The 22,630-nt window shown below is 38.2% G+C and overlaps 4 protein-coding genes across 10 annotated transcripts; 1 reads left to right on the top strand and 3 right to left on the bottom strand.

The window, feature by feature from the left end:
* Nucleotides 1-483: 483 nt before the first annotated feature.
* LOC132701918 (uncharacterized) lies at nucleotides 484-19,198 on the bottom strand. Of its 2 annotated transcripts, XM_060670225.1 has the most exons (9): nucleotides 19,043-19,198; nucleotides 17,235-17,515; nucleotides 9,050-9,200; nucleotides 8,823-8,983; nucleotides 5,594-6,034; nucleotides 3,551-4,201; nucleotides 3,139-3,324; nucleotides 2,772-2,986; nucleotides 484-966 (listed from the first exon to the last, which is right to left on the bottom strand). In XM_060670225.1, exons 2-9 carry the CDS (start codon nucleotides 17,414-17,416, stop codon nucleotides 845-847), a joined length of 2,109 nt encoding a protein of 702 aa, XP_060526208.1. In that variant the 5' UTR covers nucleotides 17,417-17,515; nucleotides 19,043-19,198; the 3' UTR covers nucleotides 484-844. The 2 variants fall into 2 exon arrangements, with proteins under 2 accessions (XP_060526208.1, XP_060526209.1); XM_060670226.1 differs by lacking the exon at nucleotides 3,139-3,324 and having other exon boundaries at nucleotides 19,043-19,197.
* Nucleotides 19,199-19,222: 24 nt separating this feature from the next.
* On the top strand, nucleotides 19,223-20,972 carry LOC132701921 (dihydroorotate dehydrogenase (quinone), mitochondrial). 6 transcript variants are annotated; one of them, XM_060670235.1, is made up of 5 exons: nucleotides 19,230-19,297; nucleotides 19,511-19,537; nucleotides 19,590-19,799; nucleotides 19,856-20,055; nucleotides 20,107-20,972. In XM_060670235.1, the coding sequence occupies exons 2-5, from the start codon at nucleotides 19,520-19,522 to the stop codon at nucleotides 20,840-20,842; spliced, it is 1,164 nt and encodes a 387-aa protein (XP_060526218.1). In that variant the 5' UTR covers nucleotides 19,230-19,297; nucleotides 19,511-19,519; the 3' UTR covers nucleotides 20,843-20,972. The 6 variants fall into 6 exon arrangements, with proteins under 6 accessions (XP_060526219.1, XP_060526218.1, XP_060526216.1 ...); XM_060670233.1 differs by having other exon boundaries at nucleotides 19,248-19,395; XM_060670234.1 differs by having other exon boundaries at nucleotides 19,272-19,381.
* LOC132701923 (TM2 domain-containing protein CG11103) lies at nucleotides 20,960-21,596 on the bottom strand. Its single transcript, XM_060670241.1, has one exon. The coding sequence runs from the start codon at nucleotides 21,503-21,505 to the stop codon at nucleotides 20,960-20,962; it is 546 nt and encodes a 181-aa protein (XP_060526224.1). The 5' UTR covers nucleotides 21,506-21,596.
* Nucleotides 21,597-21,740: 144 nt separating this feature from the next.
* On the bottom strand, nucleotides 21,741-22,442 carry LOC132701925 (NADH dehydrogenase [ubiquinone] 1 alpha subcomplex subunit 2). The gene is made up of 3 exons (XM_060670243.1): nucleotides 22,267-22,442; nucleotides 22,105-22,211; nucleotides 21,741-22,038 (listed from the first exon to the last, which is right to left on the bottom strand). The coding sequence occupies exons 1-3, from the start codon at nucleotides 22,350-22,352 to the stop codon at nucleotides 21,956-21,958; spliced, it is 276 nt and encodes a 91-aa protein (XP_060526226.1). The 5' UTR covers nucleotides 22,353-22,442; the 3' UTR covers nucleotides 21,741-21,955.
* Between the last annotated feature and the right edge of the window lie 188 nt (nucleotides 22,443-22,630).

Raw genomic sequence — 22,630 nt, 5'->3', positions numbered from 1 at the left:
AGACCAAATTGACACGGTTATGCCACGGACCATAAGTACCCAGTATTTCTTTTAGCATGGGTAAAATAAACAGGGAAAACTTTTAAAATATTAAATTTAACACGTTTTATAAAAAAGATGTCTTATTTTATAAATCTTAATTACCAATTTAGAAAGAAATTGCCTCGGTTCATTTTGGTTAGAGAAATCTAATTTTTCAAAGAATATTGAAAAGGTGGGCTAAAAGGGCTCGAGATAAAATGTTGGGCTAATTAACTCTCCAAACATAGAAAAGCAAAACCTCATTTTTAAACTCATGAGAAAAAAATATGTGACCTTATCTTAAAAAAAAAAAAAAACGAAAAATGAAAAAGATCGATTTTGTTTTTGCCAAGGTTTGGTAATGGAAAACTTGAAAAAATTGTGCATTTCTTTTTCCATCCTTATCCTTTTTAATTTATGCCCAATTAAAGGAAAAATACGTATCCAAAACAAAATTCGTTTTATTCATCTGCAATATTTACAGATCCACACTCCTAGATGATAAATATAATACAATATTAACAAAATAAATAGCCTTATCCTTTCTACGTAAAATAATTTACAAGAAATAATATTGTCTTAGGTTAACCGGCGACGAAAGCCGCATATTGTGGAGTGGGGGAGGCTCCGCCCCACGTCGATGACCACCCGCATCGACCGCTAGAGGGCGCTCTGCGCCCCACCCCCTTATTACAAAATTAATACCGGGAAGCGTTTCGTGTTAACCGCGTGCGTGGCCAGAGGAGACGCGCGGTCCTGCGTATTGTCTCATTGTACGACGTTCGACGACCATCGGTGGCTCCGCCCCTTACCCGACCGGAGGTTACCTGTTGTCCATGACGACCTGCTTGAAGCCCTGGACGCCTGTCGACATTTGTGACTTGACCTCGTGGCTACCCACCGCCGCGGTCCCGTCTTTAGCAATATAAAGCTGCAGCCCCGACGCTGAAACAGTCGCCGCTAAGTCGCCACGCCCTTTCGCACCCGCATAGCGCAGAAACAATATTCATATGCTTATGCCCAGAATGTGCTTGATTTTAGGAAGTACAGGGGATGGAGCCAAAAGTTAAATTGGGGTATTACAAACCTTCAATTTACTTAAATGTTGTACATACAGGGTATATTAAATATAATATATACATATTATGTGCATAATCTATTACTGAGTCTAACCGTTTTTGACATTTTTATGACATTTGGAAGACGTAAAATATCTACGAAATTTCTTCTTTTGGAAGCATTTATTGTTTCAGTTGTGTAAGTTTTGTTGTAGCCAAAGACTCGAATAACGGATTTCATAAGAAATTTCGAGACATATTAATACAAATAATAAAAATTAGATTAATAATGAAATTTAAAAAACCGCCAAAAAACTTTTTTTTTATGCTCACATGCATCCCAATGGAGAAATTGGCAGATATTTTAAGTCTTGAAAACGTAATTTTTCGCATAAAAAATTAAAAATTTCAAAAAAGGTTAGACTTAGCTATGGGACATTAAACACAAAATTTGTCTAGAATTTTCTATAGAATAAAATTTGAAAGTTGGTATTCGCCCACGAAAAATTAAACGGATATACAAAATTAAAATAAATTAAAGGTTTGTAATACCTCGATTGGCTTTTGTATTTAATTTTGGCTCTATCCCCTAGAGTTTTTGAGTGTCTAGAGTGCCCCACCTTCAACCTAAATTCTTAAATTCTTAAAGCAACTGTAAAACTAAATGACCCGCGAATAAATACCTCACACATGTATATATAATTTGTCTGCATTTTGTTTTTTATGGTTTATATGTGTAAAACTGAAGTAAAAAATCTGAATTTACGAAACTGCACCACTTCACTGCAATGCAGTCAGCCATATCAGCTGCAAATGGGGTAATGAATAAAGCGAGTGGCCACTTGGGAGACGAAATTTTATAGATGCTATGAGATGTAATAAAAAAGGGATCCCTGTGATGATAAAATTATCAGAAAGAAAATGGTTCAAAATGAGGATAAAAAAGGGAGAAGGATTGAATTCAATCATCATTATAACATTTTCGTTTTTTTTTTAATTAGATTGGCGGAGAAACCAGAGGACATGTTCTAATCATTATACAAATGAAAATATGTAAAATATTAGGAAATATTAATATATATAATATAAGCAATAAAATTGTTTTTCTACTCCAGTCTGTAAAATACCTAATTACGCACCGATCTAGCGTGCGGGAAGCGTCGCTTTACCACGTCAGTTTCGTTTCCCACGAATTCGAGCCACTTCGTACATTTCCGGGATTTTACCGGAAATGTCGGAGATATTTCCCACGCTTTGAATTTTGACGTTTGTCAATTCTGACGGTCATGTCAGTGAATGTATTCGTGTTGTTTTGCGAAGATGTACCCAAAAACTAACGGTCGTAGAAAAAGTATATGATGCAACACGTTCGGTAAACTTTTTAACTCACTGTTTTATTAAACACTCGCTCCGCTGGTGTCAAATAAACTCGTGAGTCAAATGCCGTTTACAGCACTTGTTGCATAATATACTATACCAACATAAGTAAGCATTGGTTTTAATTTTAAGTCAAATGTACCAGCTACAATTAATATTATTCTCTAGTATATTCAAAAATATGGTGTTTGCGTATTCCGAGAATGTTGTACTGAGCATGTCCACAGCATACATAAATATGTTGAGAATAGCACAGGCTAGGTATGTATATTATTTTGCTATGTGGGCGATCACCGTCGCTAGCGCTTAGCTTACTCTCCGCCGAGTCGTCGGGCTGCTCAAGGTTCGTGCTCTTCAGCAGTTCCTCGATGAAATCCTCGGGATTGACCCTGGTGATTTCGACCCGACCCGAGACTCCGCCCCCCGCGTCTTCCGACGCGCTCGGGTTCTTTTTCCGTCGCTCGTAGGCCGCCTTCGCCCTGTCGAGCGAGCCCGTGTCGCTGACCGCCAAGCTGCCAGCGCTTGGGTTCCTGCGAACACGACGGAGAGGCCCCCGCGCGGTATGATTATTAGTCCAGAGTGTGCGCGGGGTAGCAAAATTACGAAAATGCGACGAAAAAAAAAAAAATGGAGCGAAGCGAACAAAAAAACAAGGGAGAGAGAGACAGAGGAAAACACTAACGCTCCGGCGCAGCTGGGTCTCCGCTGCTGCCCGTCCGGCGGGGCCATGAGCTGGTCCTCCGACGTCGGCGCCGCGACTTCGACCACAGATTGCGAGTCGTCGGGGCTGGTGGCGGCGACCGGCGCCAGCTTGCCCGCCGCCGCGCCGAGCATCTTGCGGTGATGGTGGTGGTACTGCGTCAACCCCCTGGAACCGCCCGGGCCCGAAAGACAGACAAAGGCAAACCGTAGTAGGACGGACGTACACACACTCAAACACACACACAGCGTTGCGAATACACGGGCGCGCTCTGACGTGTAAGTGTGAAAATGGCGGCGTTAATCGAAGCGGACCAAAAACTAAAAGCGACACGGCCGGGGTGTGTTGGTTAGTTCGCCCCCCACCTAAATCCCAAACGAGGGGATCTGCCTACCTGCCAAGCGCCTGCCGCTGCACCGAGAGGAGGAGACCGTCGTTGCCTAACCTCAAACTACTGAGGGACGTCGCCCGCGCCTCCGGTGGCGCGAAGGGGAGAGACGAGGAGGGAGAGGGTGGGGTGTGGCGACGCGCGCGCGTCGCCTGATCCGGCGCGTGTTTGCGATAGGGGCGGGGCGTGAGAAACGAGAACACGCTATTCGACTTGAATATGCGGCTAGAAAACGACGACCGGTGGTCGTGGGGCGGGGTGGGGCTCACGCGGGGGATGACGAACTCGCTCTTGGACCGCACCACCCCGTCGTTGGGGTTCGGGTCGTCGTCGTCGACGCCCATTCCGACGGCGGACGCGGATTTTTGCAATGCCGCATGGAAGTGCTTGCCGAAACAGTCGGGCGTCTCGAACAATTCGTCATCCGCCCCCTTCGTGGTGAAAAACTCGCCTCGGGGCGTGTGAAACGTCTCGCCGTTGGCGAGCGAGAAGTCGGGAGGGGTGGGCGGGCAAGATTGGGGCGTCAGGAAGACGTCGGGGATGCCGGGTGACGATTCGGCGACGATCGTCGTGGGTATGTTGACCCGGTGCTTGGGGTAAGTGTAAGTGCGTAGGAATTTGGAGGTCGGTTTCCGGAGCGAGTAGTGCTGGGAGGCCCTGTTTGCAAGACGGAAAAAAATAACTGTTTTTTGTCGCGACGAGGACAGAAATAAACGAGAGTAAGCGTAAAATGGCGCTAAAGGGAAGCGCGAGTGTCTAGTGTGTATAGTGGACGTGATATTTTCGAAATAGAATAAAGTGGCGCGAGCTGGGCGTGGCCTTACCCGACCGCACGTCAATATTACTTTATTCAAAAGACCGTGCAGTTTATAATAAAAATCGGAGGCTATTTAAATCCAGCCGAGTCATAAGCAAGGTTAAAAGCGATCAGAATAGTGTCCGCCTGCAACCAATTCATTTTCTTTGCTCAGCCAAAAATGAATGAAAATAATTTTAACGGCAAAAGTGCGAAATCGTAACTAAGGAAATCCTGGACGTTATAACCTTAAACCCGCAAAATTATATTTGTCCTTTTTAAGCCAGATTATTGTAACCAATTGTATGCCTATTATTAAAAGCGTAAACAAAATTTATTTTGATTTTTTATTTAAAAACCAACCAATACACTATCAAATGGGCATAATTCTTAAATTTTTCTCCCTGAATTGTTTATTAAGGCTTTATTTTTTAATTAATTGCTTTTGTGTCTCATGACCCACAATAAAAAGTTGCACCATAGCTCAAAAATAGTGAAAAATTGACTTTTCTATTATTAATTGAACTGAGGAGGCTTTTACTTGATGAAAATCCATTTATCAAAATAAATAAGAACTAAAAGTTCAGATTTTTACGAAATTATATATTTTGACATGACAAATGTTTCCACAACACCGTGTCTTTATCAAATGTTATTTATCACATTTCAAGTCAAGTGTTTCGTTGTATATTTATATATAGTTTATTTTAAAGTTTTTTCAGCAAGCAAAGGTGCTGTTTTATTTAAAAAATTTATTCGATGTTTTTTATTATCAATGGATACATTTTTTGAAAACCGTGACTTAAGCAGAAATGCACCTATTTTACAAACAAAAAGTGGTAAAGGGGACGTTCAAGTAGAAGAAAGTTCACTTAGTTTGAACTCTACATACAGAAATCAGTTTTAGCGTTGCCACTCATTGGAACGTGGCAGCACAGTTTAAATTTTACGCATATAGTATATTAGTTACGTATGTACAGCGTCTCAACCTTTAAGAACTTGTTTAATGGTAAAATTGAATAATTTGACGGGGGTATATTACGAATAAAGGATTTAATTTACTAGACCTAAAGTCCCAAGTTCTGCACCTACAATGCAATCATAAAAAAATAAAAAATATATATTGAAACAAAAGACCAAAGGTACTAATTTCCTTCGGTCGCGACGCAAGGTTTATAACCCTTGGCCACGCCCCTCTCGCGCGACAGATGCGCACAACTCTCACCGCTCTCAACGGGAACGTCCCATCTCACCTGATGTGCCCCGCCGAGTCTCCGCTGCTGCTCTGCCGACTGTGGCTGTGCGAATGGATGCTGCTGTAACCGGACGCCTTTGACAGCTGACTAGTGTTGGAGGAGTTACGCGAATGCCCCGTTTCTCCTGACGGTTGCTGCTGTTGCTCGCCCTGACCGGCGTCCAACCGCTCGCCGACAGAGGACGCTAGGGTAGAGTGATCGGAGGGTTGGTCGGCGATAGAGGACGCCGACGTCGGATTCGACGACGACTCGGGCAAAGTTTGGCCGATTACCAATTCGGAGGACAAGAGAGGGGGCCGTTTTTTGGGCAAACTGCCGAAACCGGAACTGCCGCTCGCTATCGAGCCGGCCAGCGAGCCGCTAGAGAATTCGTCGGACCGTTGGTCGGATATCGCATCGTCGATCGTTATCTGTTTGTGTTTCAGCGACGGCGACGGGCTAGAAACATACAATTAACTACCGGAACCATTAAAACATTATGACCGTTGACCTAGCGACGCCGATGTTCTTCGCTTTTGTTAGTTTTGGGTATGCCGCTTAAATGTATGGCACAATCTGGCCGTCCAACGCACAATAATGTTTTTTAACAAGGGCAGTCGTCAGTTACCAGTAACAATTTCAAATAGTTTTTCCAAAGTGTTTAAATATGCTTTCTTAGAGAGATTAATGTTTTGTTGTAGAAAAACATCATATTTTTATAGATAACCAACGTGGTTTCAGAAAAAATAGAAGCAAATATGCAGGACCTAAAAAAAATAAGAGAATTAAAAAATGTGACTGGTGACGAGTGTGGTATCTCAAAGAGTGTATTGACTGATGCCTGTGCAGTTGTTGAAAATCGATTGTTGGACATTGTGAACACCTCCCTTATGAGTGGAATTTTTCCGGAGGCATGGAAGACATCTGTACAGAAGGTTCCCAACACCAATCTATGTTAAGAATTTAGGCCAATTAATACCGTTGACGTTGTGGTTAAACAGCAACTGGAAAGTCATGTGAATCAGTCGTTGTTACTGTCTGTGATGATTTCATGAGGGCTTTGGAGGATGGTAAATTTGTATTGGCTGTATTTTTGGATTTTAAGCGTGCTTTCGAAACAATAAGTAGAACTAGACTGTTAAGAAAATTGTACAAAATGGGTGTTAAGGGAACAGCGTGTAAATGGCTTTGTTCGTATTTAACAGATAGGGTACAAAAAACGAAATATAAAAATTGCATATCTGATTGCATAACTGTAGAACATGGTGTTCCTCAGGGGACAGTTTTGGAACCATTGTTGTTTCTTATGTATATAAACGATATGGTAAATATTTTAGATGATACACACTTTTGTTCAATTTGGAAATGACGATGACCTCTCAGAGAAGTGTTGTGGGATACTGGATAGATTGATGATATGGTTTGGCAAAGTTAATCTATATTTCAGCGCAAACAAAACCAAAAATATCAGGTTTCATAATTATTAGCTAATGACACTATCGCATTGGGGATAAGATTTTTATAGACAACCAACATTAGTTCAGAAAAAATAGAAGCACTTCAACTGCTGCTTATTCATATTTCCGTAGGATAATATCTTTTATCGAAGATGATTTTACGGAACTTGGGGAAGCTCCGCACGCATGGGGTATAAGGGGCAAGCTTCTAGACTGGACCAGTAGTTTTTTTATTTGTAAATTGTATCCCTTAAGTCTTATAACGGTAAGAGACTGGGAAGTATAAATTCAGCTAGTCAACGCATAGGGATGGGTGTCCCTCGAGGATCAGTTTTAGGCCCTGTACTCTTCATATTATGTGTAAATTGTATATTGAAAATTTTACCTGGTACGTTTTGTCACGTATGCGAATGATCTTCCTTGGTGTTGTATGGAAATGACGATGACCTCTCAGAGAAGTGCTGTGGGGTACTCGATAGATTGATGACATGGTTTGGAAAAATTAATCTATATTTCAGCGCAAGCAAAACCAAAAATATCAGGTTTCATAATTTCTAGAATTGGGTTTGGATGAATTTTTAAAGTGGAAGTCTCACCGTGATACTCTTATTGAAACTCTAAATAGTATAAACATAAATCTTCCTGAGATTTTAACTAGGCAACAGTTGCTTAATTTATAATATGCGAAGTTGGAGTCGCGATTAAGGGATAAATTTGTGGGGAGCATTTGTAAATGCCGATAAAGTATTTTTGGCTCAAAAACGTAGGGAGTATTGCGCACATTTCCAAGTTTACATCTTGTAGGGGTTTATTTGCCCAGTACAGAATTCTCACACTGGCCCGTCTTTTCATTTTTGAAATGTCATTGTATGTCTTTAACAATTTATCGAATTTTAAGTTAGTCAGTGATGTACTTTCTAAGTACACATGACAGAGAAGTAACAATCTGCCATTGGAGTTAAGAGACAAGTGTTTAATACCTTAAATTAAAAATATTTTTGTTATCCAAAACATTCTATAGTAAAGACGAATTTTTTGAGCAAATGTTTTATATATGTCTATGTCTATTGCACGTATTATGTATTTTGACTATTCCTATACAAATTTTGTAGTTGAATTTGGGAAAATAAATATTATTATTATTATTATTATTATTAAATAAAAAAAATAACTTTTAGAACACACGTGAATAACTTAAATCTAAGATTTAAAGGTGTCATAATTCCTAGTCACCGATCTGATATATTTGAAAGATCCATCCGTTATGACTGGGCTAATGTAATGAATATAATGACCTGCCCCATTCCGTTCAGAACGCGATAATAAATTCTTTTTCAAATAAACTAAAAACGTGGTTATGTTCTAGAATTTAAAGAGAAAAAAAAAGAAAAAACATCGAGCAGTTACAGAACGTTCGCGTCTGAATATTTATTTGTCAGCAAATTTGGTATGTTTCCGTTATTTTGCGTAAATTGATTATTCAATTGACAAAGCAAAAAAATTTTAAATAGATATAAAAATGTCTTTTTTATCATTTTTTACATCGTCCAAACATTTAGTTGTTAGGGCTCGTATTAATTAAAACAATGGTGTGATGTTATGTGTAAGGGATAAGTGTAGAAATCAGCAAGCAGATAAGTCTGGGCGCTGCACTCTTGCCTCTTCTTGTAATTTTCCTTTTCGAAAATACCCGAATAAAGTATATATTATTATTATCATTATTATTATTATTCGCGCTATGGCTAGATCAAAGGTCAAAATGTTTTAATGCCGGTAGAGCGCCCACTTACGCCTTGAACAGGATATCTCCGGATATCATGTTCAGCTGTATGCGAAACTTGAGCATGCTGTTGTCTTGGCGATGGCGCGCGTCGTACCCCTCGAGGAGGGCCTTTTTGTGGATAAGACCCGCCCCCGCGTACTCGGCCAGGTTGAGGTCGACGAAACCCAACTAGAAAAAACGAACAAGAGCGGGGATTTTTTGGAGATCATTCCGATGGACAGTACGGCTACTTACTTTTGCGAAACTGCGGCCGCCCTTGCTCTCCTTGCGAATCGATATGCGCATGATGCACTTTTCCATCACGCCGGTCGACGCGTTCGCCATCATTTTGCACGGAAACGAAAAGTTCGCGTCCCATTGCACCTTGTGATCCGTCACCTCCTGTCTGCAATAACGAACCGCCCATCATTTTAACAGACCATCTAGCCACCGACGCGGAAATATTTATTATTTTATTCACATTTGAAGCGGTTTATCCATATAGCTATAAGATAATATAGTGACCCTACTGCGGTAAAAAGCGATTCGCCGCATGCATCACCCCAAAAATAACCACATCGTCGTAATTTTTCTGAAAAAATTGATTAATTTTCATAAAAAGACAAAATCAGTCTCTGAAATCCGAATATAATTGGCAACGCCGAGCTAGGAATTGCTACTACCAAAGAATACTAACAGTCTGTGCCATTGTTGTTCACAATTTTGGTGGTTATGATTCTCTCCGTACCTCTTTCGTGTTTTTGTGAAAAACTTGTGTTTGTGATCGAAACTGCAAGGAGAAGAATGTGCCTATATATAAGTGTTGCCTTATGTACAAGTAAATAAAGTACATAGGAAATACGTTTGGGTAATATGTTGTAGTGTACAAGAATTACAGGAAATATAAGAAAACCAGTTAATAAAACACTATATAAAATGCTATCATAATTAAAGGTAATTCGTAGTTGTGGCATAAACCACAATCTTGTCTACAAAACAGGACTGGAATGTGTATCTGCAAAAAATATTTCTTAAGACTTTTAGATTGTTCCATGCGAGCTTACACTTTTAAAAAACTCCGAGCATTTCTGGAACAGTAACTTTTGGTTATTTACATTTGAATCCAGATGGCAATCAAATATAGGTAAATTATTATTGAATGAATTGATACTAGTATTTAAAGCCCGGTAGACACAATGCAATTTCTACTTGTTTTTTATCATTTAACAATTGCTGTTGAATATTTTTGATGGGGAATTTTTTGCGGTACCCACCATGAAATTTTTGCTAGCAAAATGAGACAATAAACATTTTAATCTTATTGTTTAGTGACTTGTTTTATGGTAGTCTTAATTTTCTTGGTTACATTTTCCAATACCTACAGTTTTTTAACAAAATAACCAAATTGTCCATTGGTAATGACACTTTCTGCAATTACTAGACTTGCGATGAAATAATAAGCGTTCTGTCTATACGAGGTGCTTGTTGAACATTTTCTCCACTGCAGTGCGATATCTAGTACCTCAAAGTTATATTTACACTTTTAGAGTCGCATTTAGTGAATTCGACGTTATTTACATTTTCAATAGAGGTCAAACCAATAAGTTTATAAAAACAAACCGTTTGTGCCGATCTACGGGCACAACTTGGGGAAAAATTAGCTGTTGGTTGTTGGAAGCCGCAAGGCCTTATGGTTCGAACGTCAGAAAATGCAATTAGACCTGTCATTGGTTAAAAACGAAATCTCAAATCTCGCGCATGCACATATTGAACAGACCTCAAAATTTTGTTACATAGCTGCTTCACGAGATCCTGCAGGGCCTCTATATGTCTCGTAGCTATATGGGTCCACGACACCTGCACGCAAATGAGCAGAAATAGGATTTACAGAATGCGCAAACTCGGCAGTCGACGTCAACAACAAAAGATTAATTTTTATCCATCATTATTCTAATTTTAACAAACAAGAAGTTAACCAACCAATACGAAGTGCCTCCTGCTGATATTCGAAACTCTATTTTGCGCGTATGCAATTATTGTTAATAAATTCGAACTTCAATATGGATCGAATTGTAAATTTGGCAACGCGAAATGTTGGCCGTAAAATATTTGTTGGCTCTTCTTCAGGCGTAACGTCACGACAATGACACAGCTACTTAAAATACTAACACACGATTCATTTCAACTAGCGCTGTGGCTTAAACATTTTTTTATTTCTTTAATACATTTGTTTACGTATATAAATAACGCATGCCAAATATCAAAACTCAAAACCCGATATTTAAGTTATAATAAACAATTCTTAACGCGCGGGAATGATCGTGACGTCATACCGCTGCTTTTCGATCGATTTTTTGGCTGGTGTAAAGTGTATTTAATCTACGCCGGTTTGTATTCGTGCTTAGTGTGCTTTACATGATAATAATGGAAGCAACACAAAAACAATATTACAAATCGTGCCATCCTGTTCCAGTACAACCCTTAAAACGCCAGATAAACTTTTTATTCGTCTACCAGAAAATAAAGGCTTTAGTTCTTTGTTAACATTATGCTCAGGCGTAACACATTTTCAACTCTTCAAACTTGCACCCATCCTATGCCAGTCTCCATAGAATGGTTTCCTGATCTATATAAAATAAAGAACACTTCAAGTAATTAATGCCAATATCAGTATTTAGGTGTCCACTAGTTTAAAAAAAATCCTTTTTGCTTTTTTTTGTTAAATAATTTACATGTTATTTGATATAACATATTTATTTTAAAAACTAGCTGAATACAATATTATATTACATATTACCGTCCGGCTGGCGCGTAATCTGACGAGCGAATTGACGTCACAACTGGTCACGGCCAATAACAGCCCGTTTCAATGAGGATTTATTTATTTATTTATTTAATTGCTTATATTTGTTTTTGTATTTTAATAGTACAACCTTACTTTCATAAGCAATATTTTTCAAATGAAAATTTTGTTCAAGTTACCTATATTGTTTGCTCAAAAAAAAGAAGCAAACGCACCTTAAAGTTACGAGTGTCCAAACTATCGATTTAACCGTCAGAAACCAAACGGAAGACCTAGGAAGCGGAAAACCGTCCGTCTAATCGAGCTCGAAAGCTTATTAGCGCATCACGCTATCTCGTTATTTTTCTAACCCTTAATCGATATTTTTTCATTCGTTGGTTTTTGTTTCTCATACCGAACGTAAAAAAAACTCACAAATTTGCATAGTGAAAAAAAAACAACGAGCTACTACAGATAAAAAAAATGTACATGTCATTGTCGTCAACGCCCGCTACGACTTTGGGATACCCGCGACAAGGCGGTGGGCCGTGATCCCTACATGACGTAACGCACATCCCGCGTCAACGTAAACATTCAACTTGAAATTCTGCGTCTGTATCGTGTATGAAATCTTTGCGCGGTTTTTATATTTCCGATCCGAAAGTTATGATGTCACGCCGCGGCCGATGAAAACCAGATGGCGAATTTTGCACCGCTCTTGTTACGTTCGAAAATCGATGAAATCGAATTTTTCGAATGTATACGCGCGCTTGGCACCGAAACCTATATCTCGGCAACGGAGTATCGTACAACCGTTGGTACCGATGGAATCAGCCTCGACAAATAAACGTTATTATCTTTTGTCTTTTGTCTCTCGAAGCTCCATTTTTTAAAAATGTACAGGGTGCGTCGGCAATTTACAAAAAATGAACTGAGGTGGCTTTTACTTGATGAAAATCCATTTATCAAAATAAACAAGAACGAAATTTCGTAAAAATTTGAACTTTTAGTTCTTATTTATTTTGAATTCACAAAAAACTAAAAAATGGGTTCTTCTTTTATAGATAATTGGCTATAACTACAAGGTTGTGTTTCAGTTGTCAGTTTTTTGACATGGCCATAAAAAAAAAATCAAAATTCGTGAAAAATATGGCCAATCGGTTTAAACGGTGTTTTAGGCCACCTCGAGAGCTACAATTTTTGTATTTACGGTTTTCTTCTATCATATGCGCCGGGGACTACAATTCTTGTATTTATAGCTGGTGGAGATATTTGAAAAAATCCTAATGAAAATTACCATTTCTCGTCCTCAATCTAGCCGCGATGACGTCACTTACTATTACCACGTACTGCGTGGTTTCAGAAAAAAAGTATTTTCTTGAAAACCACTAACTCGATTGGAAAAAATCATATACCAATTATACAGGGCGTCCGAGAAATTTAAAAAACTTCATTCGACAACGTTATTATTTGTACAAATTTGAATATTGAGTATTGCCATTTTTGTTAAGTCTATAGCATGTAGAAGACATACATTGGAAACACTAAATTGATTATGCTTTATTTTTTGAAAATATTTACTGGTGCGTGAATGCACGACTGTTTTTATCCGTGAAACAAAACTTTGTTATTGCAAGTCTAGACAAGTCGGCGCATGTAGAATAAAGATCCAACAATTAACGTGTTCTTTAGTATTAGTTTGTGCCTTGTGCAGTGAACGTTACAGTTCCAAGGTATTTGACTCAAAAGAAATTAGAGGCGGCTATGGAGGAGATCGTGATGGATGAAGACAATAACAATGAAAGTCGTAAGTATTATTTGGATTTACGTATTCTTATATATTCCATTGCTTGTAAATTTATGCAAAAATAACGTGAAAAAATATTTACAGAACATATAGACGCGGTTTATATTCCTCCCGACGTGGATACCTTGACTGACGAAAAAGATATGAACGATAACATAAATCTACAAGGGGGAACCAACTGATATAGTTGGAACTTTCGAGTTACATACACCGAATGATACATCCGTCCTTCAACAGTCCTGTAATTCATCAACCACTGAACCTGAATCAGACTTATCAGATGATGAAACCCTGGAATTCAAAAAATAGGCTTTCTGGAAAAACTCCGCTTGAAATATTTTTTATGTTTTTTGATGACGAAGTGATTGATTTTATTTTAAATCTTACATTTCTTTGCGACTTTTAAAAACTGAAAAAACAATTTATCAAAGAAATCTTGCAACTGCCATAGATGAAGTGCGACATGATAATCACAGTCACCTCATGATTGTTCATGCTAATAAAGCCCGAAGGAGATGTAGAATCTGCCACAGCCACACAATTTACGTTTGTAATAAGTGTAATTTTGCATTTACACACTTCATGCTTTGTAAAATATCACCAAAAATGAAACCGGGTGTTACCAGTGGTTCGCTGACGCACCATAAAATATTATGCGTTTTTTTTTATTAAATCAGGTTCTATTTGGAAAACAATCTACTTTTAGTTGTTTGTTGTTGTATAATGACGTATAAATTATATGTGACATCTTATGTGTCCCAAAACATTATTTAATGTTTTTTCTCAGTGGTTCGTTTACGCATTTTTTTGTATGTTTCGAGTTTTTATTTATTTATTTTTTTGACACTTAAGTGCAACAAAATAAATAATTCCAGAGCAAAAAAGTATTTTTTTATTTTTTTTATGCTTGGGATAATATGGGATAAAATACAAAGCCGCTTCACGCTACGAACTGGCCCCGCCCGGCGACGATTTTTCGAAAGCAATCTTGTTCACATTAGACAATTTCGAACGACTTCCGTTCGACGTAACGGCCGGATATAAATTCGCGACGACGAACTTGACCTTTCGCGTGCCGTCGTGGCGTTTGGCAACGCCGCCGATAAAAATTGCGGACGTCGAAAAACTAAATATTACATATGCCGATGTTGATAAACAAAATCGCGTCGAGCACAGTTATCTCGTCGTCTACTTTTACCGGGCACAGCCTTGCAAGGCCGCCAATCGCTCTCTCTCACTCGTTCGTAGCCAGCCGCGGATTTTACGGGTAAAATTTCCCGGAAGTCTTTGCGCCCGCGCTCCGGATCGCACGGAAATTTTTCACGCGGTACGATATGAATTTATATCGTCGTTTCCGTTGCAGGTCCGCTTCCGGATGTGCACGTTAATATTCGTCGCGATATATGCGTGGGAAGGGGGACCGATTGTGCGTGAGTTTTTTTAATTAATTGGACCAAACGGCGTATCAATTTTCAAGTTAACGCCATCAGTAGAGTTGGGATTTTATTATTATTAGGAATATCAACCCGATATTTTGGATATACCCGTTTTAGAATGAAATAATTAGATTAACAATATAAAAAATATATATATTTCGCATAAAATGAAACTTTAGCACATATTTTTATGTGTTGTACATAAAGTAAATATTTTCTATTTTTCGAGCAGAAAACCGGAATTTTCGGAAAACTCGGATTTTCCGAACGGATAAGATTAAAATGGAATGTATCTTCAATATCGTGGACTTTCTTTCACGCCATGTGACTTCACTAAGCCTTTTCCACTGCGTCTCTCATGACCTGCTCATGAAGAAGCTTGGCAGATGTGGTGTCCGTGATCACCCTCAGCATCTTATCCGGTCATATTTAACTGACAGAAGACGGTGTGTCTTTAACAATAACAATCAGAGTTGAGGGTCGTGAACAGGGCTCCGTCTTGGGTACGTTATTTATGCACAATGTTGATAACGTTGAGCGGATGGCGGAACTTTGGTTCACCAACAATAACCTTAATCTAAACACAGATAAGACACAACGTCTTGTTTTCCCAACTATTGGAAGGCAAGAATGTAAGGTTCTTGGGAGTAACGCTTGAAGTACAAAACAGTTGGAAAAAAGTAACAGTTTAGAGATTGTTCGATTTGTAAATGAAAGCTTACATGCTTTTATTGCTCCAAACATACTACCAACTGATAAAATACTTCCCTTAGTCACCGACGCAGCAGCGTATATGATGAAAGCGGGGTTAAATTTAAAAAAAATATATAAAAATTGAATAAGAATTGAAAATGGAATAAATAGAGTTTCCGAGCAAATTAGATGCCGGTTTCCATTAGTTAATTCGAGTTCAAGTTTATAGAGAAACATTGTCCCCTGAACCCGTAATTACTCGATGGGGAACGCGAATCACTTTAATAAAATAAAAAAACATTGTATTAGACTTTTCAAGCTGATTCGATTAAAAAAAATACAAATTTGTATGACAAATATGAACTTATAGATCAGTTGACATATATCAAAGCTAATTTTAGTTTTTTAAGTGAGGGGAGGGAGACAATGTGATAAAGTTTTTGTATGTTGTATTATATTGGCCAGTACTTTTTACATACTCTGCGACAGACTACGTCTTGTTGTCAAATTTTGAAGAATATCGTTCTCTGAACAGATTGTTTGTTAACTCTCGACAAATATCACTGTATTTTGTTTACAAAAAAATTACCACCACTGCAAATTAAAGGTGACCTCTACCTAGGTAACTACAAGCTGAACTTTTCGGGGGTAACGCATTGGATCCGGAGGTTCTTTTCAAGTGCACGTAGAAAACATTGTTCAAAAGGCTCTAAAAAGTCTTGGTTTTATTTTACGGGGGACTAATGGGTTTAACATTAAAAAAATCTTTAATAATATTTTTTTACAGTCTTGTTGGTGTTAGTCTGAAATCCAATGTATTTTAAATATATCGAACGGCTGGGGAGTGTACAACGAAATGCTATAAATTATAAATTATGTAAGTGCACGTAGAAAACATTGTTCAAAAGGCTCTAAAAAGTCTTGGTTTTATTTTACGGGGGGCTAATGGGTTTAACATTAAAAAAATCTTTAATAATATTTTTTTACAGTCTTGTTGGTGTTAGTCTGAAATCCAATGTATTTTAAATATATCGAACGGCTGGGGAGTGTACAACGAAATGCTATAAATTATAAATTATGTAAATGCTATACATTATAGATCTAATAGGCAGAGAAATTTTTTTAGTTATAGTGAAAACCTAGTAATCTCAACATAGTTCGAAACAGGCTTAGATATTATTCAAACTACTCTTCTAGCTCTCTTATAAGAGGGTAGAGAATAAGTTTCCGGATCTTGACCTATGTGCTCTGAGTTTTGAAGCCTTTAAATGACACTTAAGACGGTATACCAATTAACATAGTGCAATAAAAAACAGTAATTAATACATAATTAGATTTAGCTTGTAAAAAAATAATTCAACAATTTAAACTGGCCCACTGACAGTATCTTTTTTTTCTGACATTTTTTGGGTTCGTTTTATTGGACAGCTGCATCTGTCTGTAGGAAAGACTTGTTTATAAATGAATAAGCGTATTGGGAAAACGAGTTAAGTTTGTTTATAAATAAAATGGCGCAAAGTGAAGGTTAAAAGTGGAGGCACTAGGACCGCTGTATTCTCTAATATCCATATGACAATCACACCTAGCCGTTTGTGTGCCGTCGATACCGTTAAACTTTACGTGTGCCTAAACCGGTTTACGAAAATATCCTTCCGTTCGTTTTAATGGTGTTCAACATGATTTTTTTCCGTTTATGTTAAGATTCTTCTTTTTCCGCCTCACCTGCTACTGTGGTCCTGAAAGTTGCCGCCGTCGAGCAGGCGCAGTTTGGCAAAAAGGACCGCCGACACGAACGGCACCTCCATCAGCTCCTCGAGGCAGATGTCCACCTGAAACTTGTACTTCTTCTTCTTGGTCATGAACGACGCCATGTTGGCGGCGGCGGCCCCGCGTCCGTTTGTCATGCGGGGCGGTCGTTCAGATCGCCATCGCCGGCGGCGGCGCGGAAGAACTTTGGGACGGACCCTCGTAAATAGGAAAGCCGGGAAGATCGTCGGGAAGCTCTGGAAACACGATCAACACTCGATAATAAAAACGCCTTCCAAGGTCGAGAATCGGCAAAATCTAATTATAAATCAAGTTGCCCGGTGGCCAGACACGAAAAATAATAACAAACGAGCATCGCTTAGAAAGATTCGTCCTCGTACGTACTTGCGTGTGACGAGACTTACCAACTCCAGACGGTCGTATTTAATAAATAAACGGGAGGTCAAGTTCCTGACAGCGCGTCCCCCTCAAATCGTCCGAATAGATTTAATTTAGCGGCCTTTTTAACACGCCCGATCGTTCCAATCGATTTTGTTTAGAACATTCCCAACGGCCTTTCGACATTAAGGCCAGCCATCAGAAAAGACGAGCCTAGCCGCAGCCTACACGGTTAAGTTTACTCATTTTTTCTGTTAACCAAACAGGAAACGGCTAGCGAAGAAAAAGAGCCGTTTTATTTCTCTCGGTTTCGCGTGCGACCGCGAAGCGAGCAAGATTCGACGCAAAAAAAAAAGCAAAACGAATTTTCTATTTGTTGCGTCACAGCCCCAAAAGCGGTAAACTACTTTAGACAGTTTCGTTAACAGACGCGGCCTACGCTGTTTAAACGCTTTGAAAAGAGCATATTTTAACTGCCAACCAATTAGGAATGTAGCTTTTTTTTGACCAAGTTTCACGCACCGCTCAAAAGCAAAAGTTAATAACGCTAACGATAGTTGCCGGGAACTTTAGTTGAAACAACGCAACTCGATTCGTATGTTTAACAATAATGAGAGATAATTAATAATTGCTTTTTATCTAACAAAATTGCGAAACCTTGACTTTCGATGTTTACCTGCCTAATATTTAAGTAATTACAGTTTTTTTTAATAACGGCGGTATTGTTAGCGGGATAACTTGATAGTGTTTTATAAATACAGCTTAATTTTGACGGCAAAAGATTATGGCGTCCGCTAGAACAACGTTGACTTTTTATAATGGATATAAATCTAAAAAACATAAAAAATTGAGCCCCAACACGCTCGTAGATAAGGTCGGTTTATCTGACAATTTGAAATGCAACTTGGATTAATTTTTAAAGTGGGCAGATATTTGCCGTCTGTATTTTTACAAGCAATCAAAGGCATAAATATTTTTTTCAACGTTACATGACTCATATTGTTCACTACCTAAAAATACAAAAGTCGCAGAAACAACAGACGCGAATGTGAACATCTGCATGACATCTTTGCCTCTATTAACGATGATTTAAAAACGGAACTTTGTGTTATTCGTAGGATAGATACGTCAAAGTATCATTCTCTGTACTTTGAATTGGATCCCAACGGCAAAATGCTGATATTTTCCGCGCAAAAAAAAAACTTGGCGACATTCTCGTCTTGTAAAAACACTTTGCATCGCGTTTAATGAAAGCCTTTAACATCGATTAACGAAAACGAAATTAAATCGCTGGGGGCTGGAATAGGACCTTTTGAACTAATTAGATCAAATAAGCCGTTGGTTCGCATTCAGAATAACTTGAATACGGACGCAGCTGCACTTACCTTAGAACTTTGGAGCAGTTTGGCGTTGTTATAATCGCATTGCCTGCACAAAATCCGCTTACCACTAACAACAACCGTCCATAAAAAAGATTGCCTTCAAGCTACAACTATGACACGTACGCCATTACGATTCAAAACAGACTGAGGGGATGACAACGAGAATGACAGTTGTCGCCTTCTGCTTCACAGACCACGGATATAGTAGTTGTGATCTGCCAATATATCATTTAAATAATTTGTATCTCCTTTAATAAGGTAATTCAAATTATTGTTGCTATCATAAGTATATGTGGACCAGACAGCTATAAAATCTATTAACGAATTCATTTATGAGATGTGGTAAAAATTGAATGGTATCTACAATTGCTTGTTTAGCGGATGTCAAATTTTGATGTAATACCGTTTGAATTATACATAACCTAACAAAAGTTTGAAACGTTTAATTATTGTTTTTAATTTTTTTACCAGACAAGAATTATGGTCCTCTCATTTAAGGTATGATAAAACCCCCTCAACATTGCATTTTCTCACAAATATGTTTTTGAAGAAAAAGATGAAATCTCTACTTTACGTTACTGCCGGGGCTGCAACGGTTTTCGGAGGAATTTGTCTATACAAAGAAGACGGAGCGTTCTATAGAAACATAATTATGCCTATCATACATCTTTTAGACGCGGAAACTGCTCATAACTTAGGTATTTTTGTAAGCGAGCATCGCCTGCTACCGAAAACTAAGTATAAAGACCCCGCGGTGTTGGTAAATTTGTCTCTTTGCAGAGCGTATGTTCATATGTAGCTGCTATCCATTTTTAGAGGGTGGAGGTTTTGGGAAAAGTATTTCCAAATCCAATTGGGATCGCTGCTGGATTTGATAAGGATGGAAGAGCGATCCCGGGTCTAAAGGACATGGGATTTGGGTTTGTGGAAATAGGCTCAGTTACTCCGCAACCTCAGCCTGGCAACCCTAAGCCCAGGCTGTTTAGATTAACAGAAGATGGGGCTGTGATTAACAGGTGAGGCTACAGAGAAATTATGGATTAGTGTAAAACTTGAAAAAAATTTAGATATGGATTTAACAGCGAGGGTCACAATCAAGTATTGCCGAGAATTAAATATGCAAAAAACAATGAGTCTGTCATTGTGGGTGTAAATTTGGGCAAAAATAAGATTTCAGTGGATCCTGTTAAGGACTATGTGGAAGGTGTTGAGAAATTTGGTCCCATAGCAGATTATTTGGTAATAAATATCAGTAGTCCAAATACACCAAACTTACGGTCTTTGCAAAGTAAAGAAAACCTGAAAATGTTATTACAACCAATAATAAGCTCCAGGGATAAACTGGGGGTCACCAAAAAGCCACTGATTTTTCTCAAACTAGCACCAGATTTGTCTACTGAAGAAAGAAAAGATATCTCCGAGGTTTTGAAACAGAAAGACTGTAAAGTTGATGGGTTAATCATTTCAAACACCACCATTCACAGACCATCTTTAGTCAGTCAGCACAAAAATGAAATTGGAGGCTTGAGTGGAGAACCTTTAAGGGATACATCCACAGAGATGATCAGGGAACTTAGTAGGCTGACAAATGGCATGCCCATTATTGGTGTGGGAGGTATCACATCTGGAAAAGATGCTTATGACAAAATTAAAGCAGGTGCAAGTCTAATTCAAATTTATTCTGCATTAGTATATGAGGGTCCACCTATAGTTCGAAAAATTAAGGCGGAACTGGCAGACCTTTTAGAACAAGATGGGCATAAAAGTATCAATGAAGCAGTGGGGAAAAATGCTAGACAGTGAAGCATATATTTTTTTAAAGTAAAGAATTAATATTTTTTTATTAATAATCAAATACATTTTTCAAATATCACAGGTTGTACAATTTCTACAGTACCTAATTTGTAAGTCTCAGACATGTCAAACATATGGATTCCAGTTACTACCATCCTCAGGTACTAAATTGTTTGTTACCAGCAATACTATATCCACCAACCACCACACTCCCACCCCACCGAGAGTCAACAGCTTGCCAACTGCTGTACCAGTCTGACCCAAACAAAACCTGTCCATGCCTAAAAATCCTAATAGAATACTATACAGTAGGGTGGTTGTGAAGTAATGATTGGAATATTTAATGCAAGGGATCCCGTCTCTCAAAAAAGTTCTATCGCCATAGCATTCAATTTTATCCAACACTTTACACAAAACTTTGGTCTTTTCCACATCTTCATACTTCATGCCACCAAATTTTACGCAACCATAACCCAGCTCTTCCATAGCGGTTTGGTTACCTTTGTGGTCGACTGGGTCGTCACAGTGGATGAATTCCCAAGATAAATAGGAACAGTTAACAAGGGGACCCAAGGGATCGAACTTCGGTAAGGAATTATTGGCTAAGACTTCTTCGGTAGTTGTTAATTTGACAACACCGAGTAGAAGTAACAAAATAATCGATAAATTCATTTTCTCGGTGCTCTATTGTCCTTTAAAACCAAACAATTCATCTCAATTATTTTCACGCACTATAAAAGTAAGGTAAACTAAATATTACCATGCACCATAGAACAAACATAATAGTGTGAGACATTTGAACTACTGATCATGTGCTTTAATTCTATGCCTCATTATTTCATTTCACTATTAAGCTTATGATGACAACTTTTACGTTTTAAGCAATCGCATTTGTGGAGAGAAACACATTTCGAGATTACATCCATGGGCAAATCATTTATTATTGTTTCATAACAAGTTCAAGTTAGTTTACTCCATTTCCATCATTAGAGTTTTTTATTTCAAACCAAAAACAACACATATAAAGTTGTATTACAACTGCAAAATGAAGATATAAAAACGCAAATTATCAACTTCTACATTACTGATCAACAAATATTTCAATAGAATTCTAGAAAGCTTTTAGCTTGCCACTGACTTTACTTGCGACAAAACGTCACTAGAAGATAAATCTTTCAAAAGGATAGCCTTCTCTTTACCATGCTCTGCAACAAATCAAATAAAAAATATAATATATATTTATTTATACCCTTTATTTATTATTTACTTACCGAATCTCGCCCAAAGCTTTGGTTCCACTCCGGAACATTCCCTAATTAAAATCGGAAATCTCGGATTGTTAGACTTTAGTTCCACATAATATTTTTCGATAAATTCTCTAAAACCTCTTGTTACATAACCTTATCCTACGTAAAATTAAACGGTGTTTTTACCTTACGCCTTTGCTAGTCGCACTACTTTGGCATAAATGTAACCTCAATTCTTTTAGGGCTCCGGAAAACTTAAAAGCTGCGGACATTTTGAATTCAAAAGGAAAATATTGTTTGAAATTATATTTTGCAATATAGGTTAGCCCCTACAGAAACTTTTTTGGTTGGTTTATAACCCATGAGTAAGTTGCGTCATATACACATTTCTTTTCTCTGAGCTTCATGAAAATTCCGTGCCTTAACTTTAGATCGGATAAGTTTTTAAACAAATTTAAAAAAACTTCCATTTTTCAGAATTTAAAAATCGTTAACCAGCATGTAATTTTGAAGTAAGTTCGTTACTCCTACAAACTAACTAAAACTATCT

Source organism: Cylas formicarius, unplaced genomic scaffold (genome assembly GCF_029955315.1).
Source record: "Cylas formicarius isolate icCylForm1 unplaced genomic scaffold, icCylForm1.1 PGA_scaffold_5__7_contigs__length_24384050, whole genome shotgun sequence".
In the NCBI taxonomy this organism is placed as follows: domain Eukaryota; kingdom Metazoa; phylum Arthropoda; class Insecta; order Coleoptera; family Brentidae; genus Cylas; species Cylas formicarius.
Note: the sequence above shows the minus strand (reverse complement) of the source record. Positions and strands in the feature narration are given on the sequence as shown.

Bases quoted from the DNA above. Each gene is read 5' to 3' on its own strand.
- LOC132701925 (XM_060670243.1), bottom strand. From the start codon at position 22,352: ATGTCCGCAGCTTTTAAGTTTTCCGGAGCCCTAAAAGAATTGAGGTTA. The intron at 22,212-22,266 runs GTAAAAACACCG...AAGAGGTTTTAG, and splicing joins GCGACTAGCAAAGGCGTAAG to AGAATTTATCGAAAAATATT. The intron at 22,039-22,104 runs GTAAGTAAATAA...GATTTGTTGCAG, and splicing joins AAAGCTTTGGGCGAGATTCG to AGCATGGTAAAGAGAAGGCT.
- LOC132701921 (XM_060670231.1), top strand. The intron at 19,800-19,855 runs GTAAATTTGTCT...ATCCATTTTTAG, and splicing joins ATAAAGACCCCGCGGTGTTG to AGGGTGGAGGTTTTGGGAAA. The intron at 20,056-20,106 runs GTGAGGCTACAG...AAAAAAATTTAG, and splicing joins GATGGGGCTGTGATTAACAG to ATATGGATTTAACAGCGAGG.
- LOC132701918 (XM_060670225.1), bottom strand. From the start codon at position 17,416: ATGACAAACGGACGCGGGGCCGCCGCCGCCAACATGGCGTCGTTCATG. The intron at 8,984-9,049 runs GTAAGTAGCCGT...CGTTTTTTCTAG, and splicing joins GCGGCCGCAGTTTCGCAAAA to TTGGGTTTCGTCGACCTCAA. The intron at 6,035-8,822 runs GTAAGTGGGCGC...GTATGTTTCTAG, and splicing joins GGAGATATCCTGTTCAAGGC to CCCGTCGCCGTCGCTGAAAC.
- LOC132701923 (XM_060670241.1), bottom strand. From the start codon at position 21,505: ATGAATTTATCGATTATTTTGTTACTTCTACTCGGTGTTGTCAAATTA.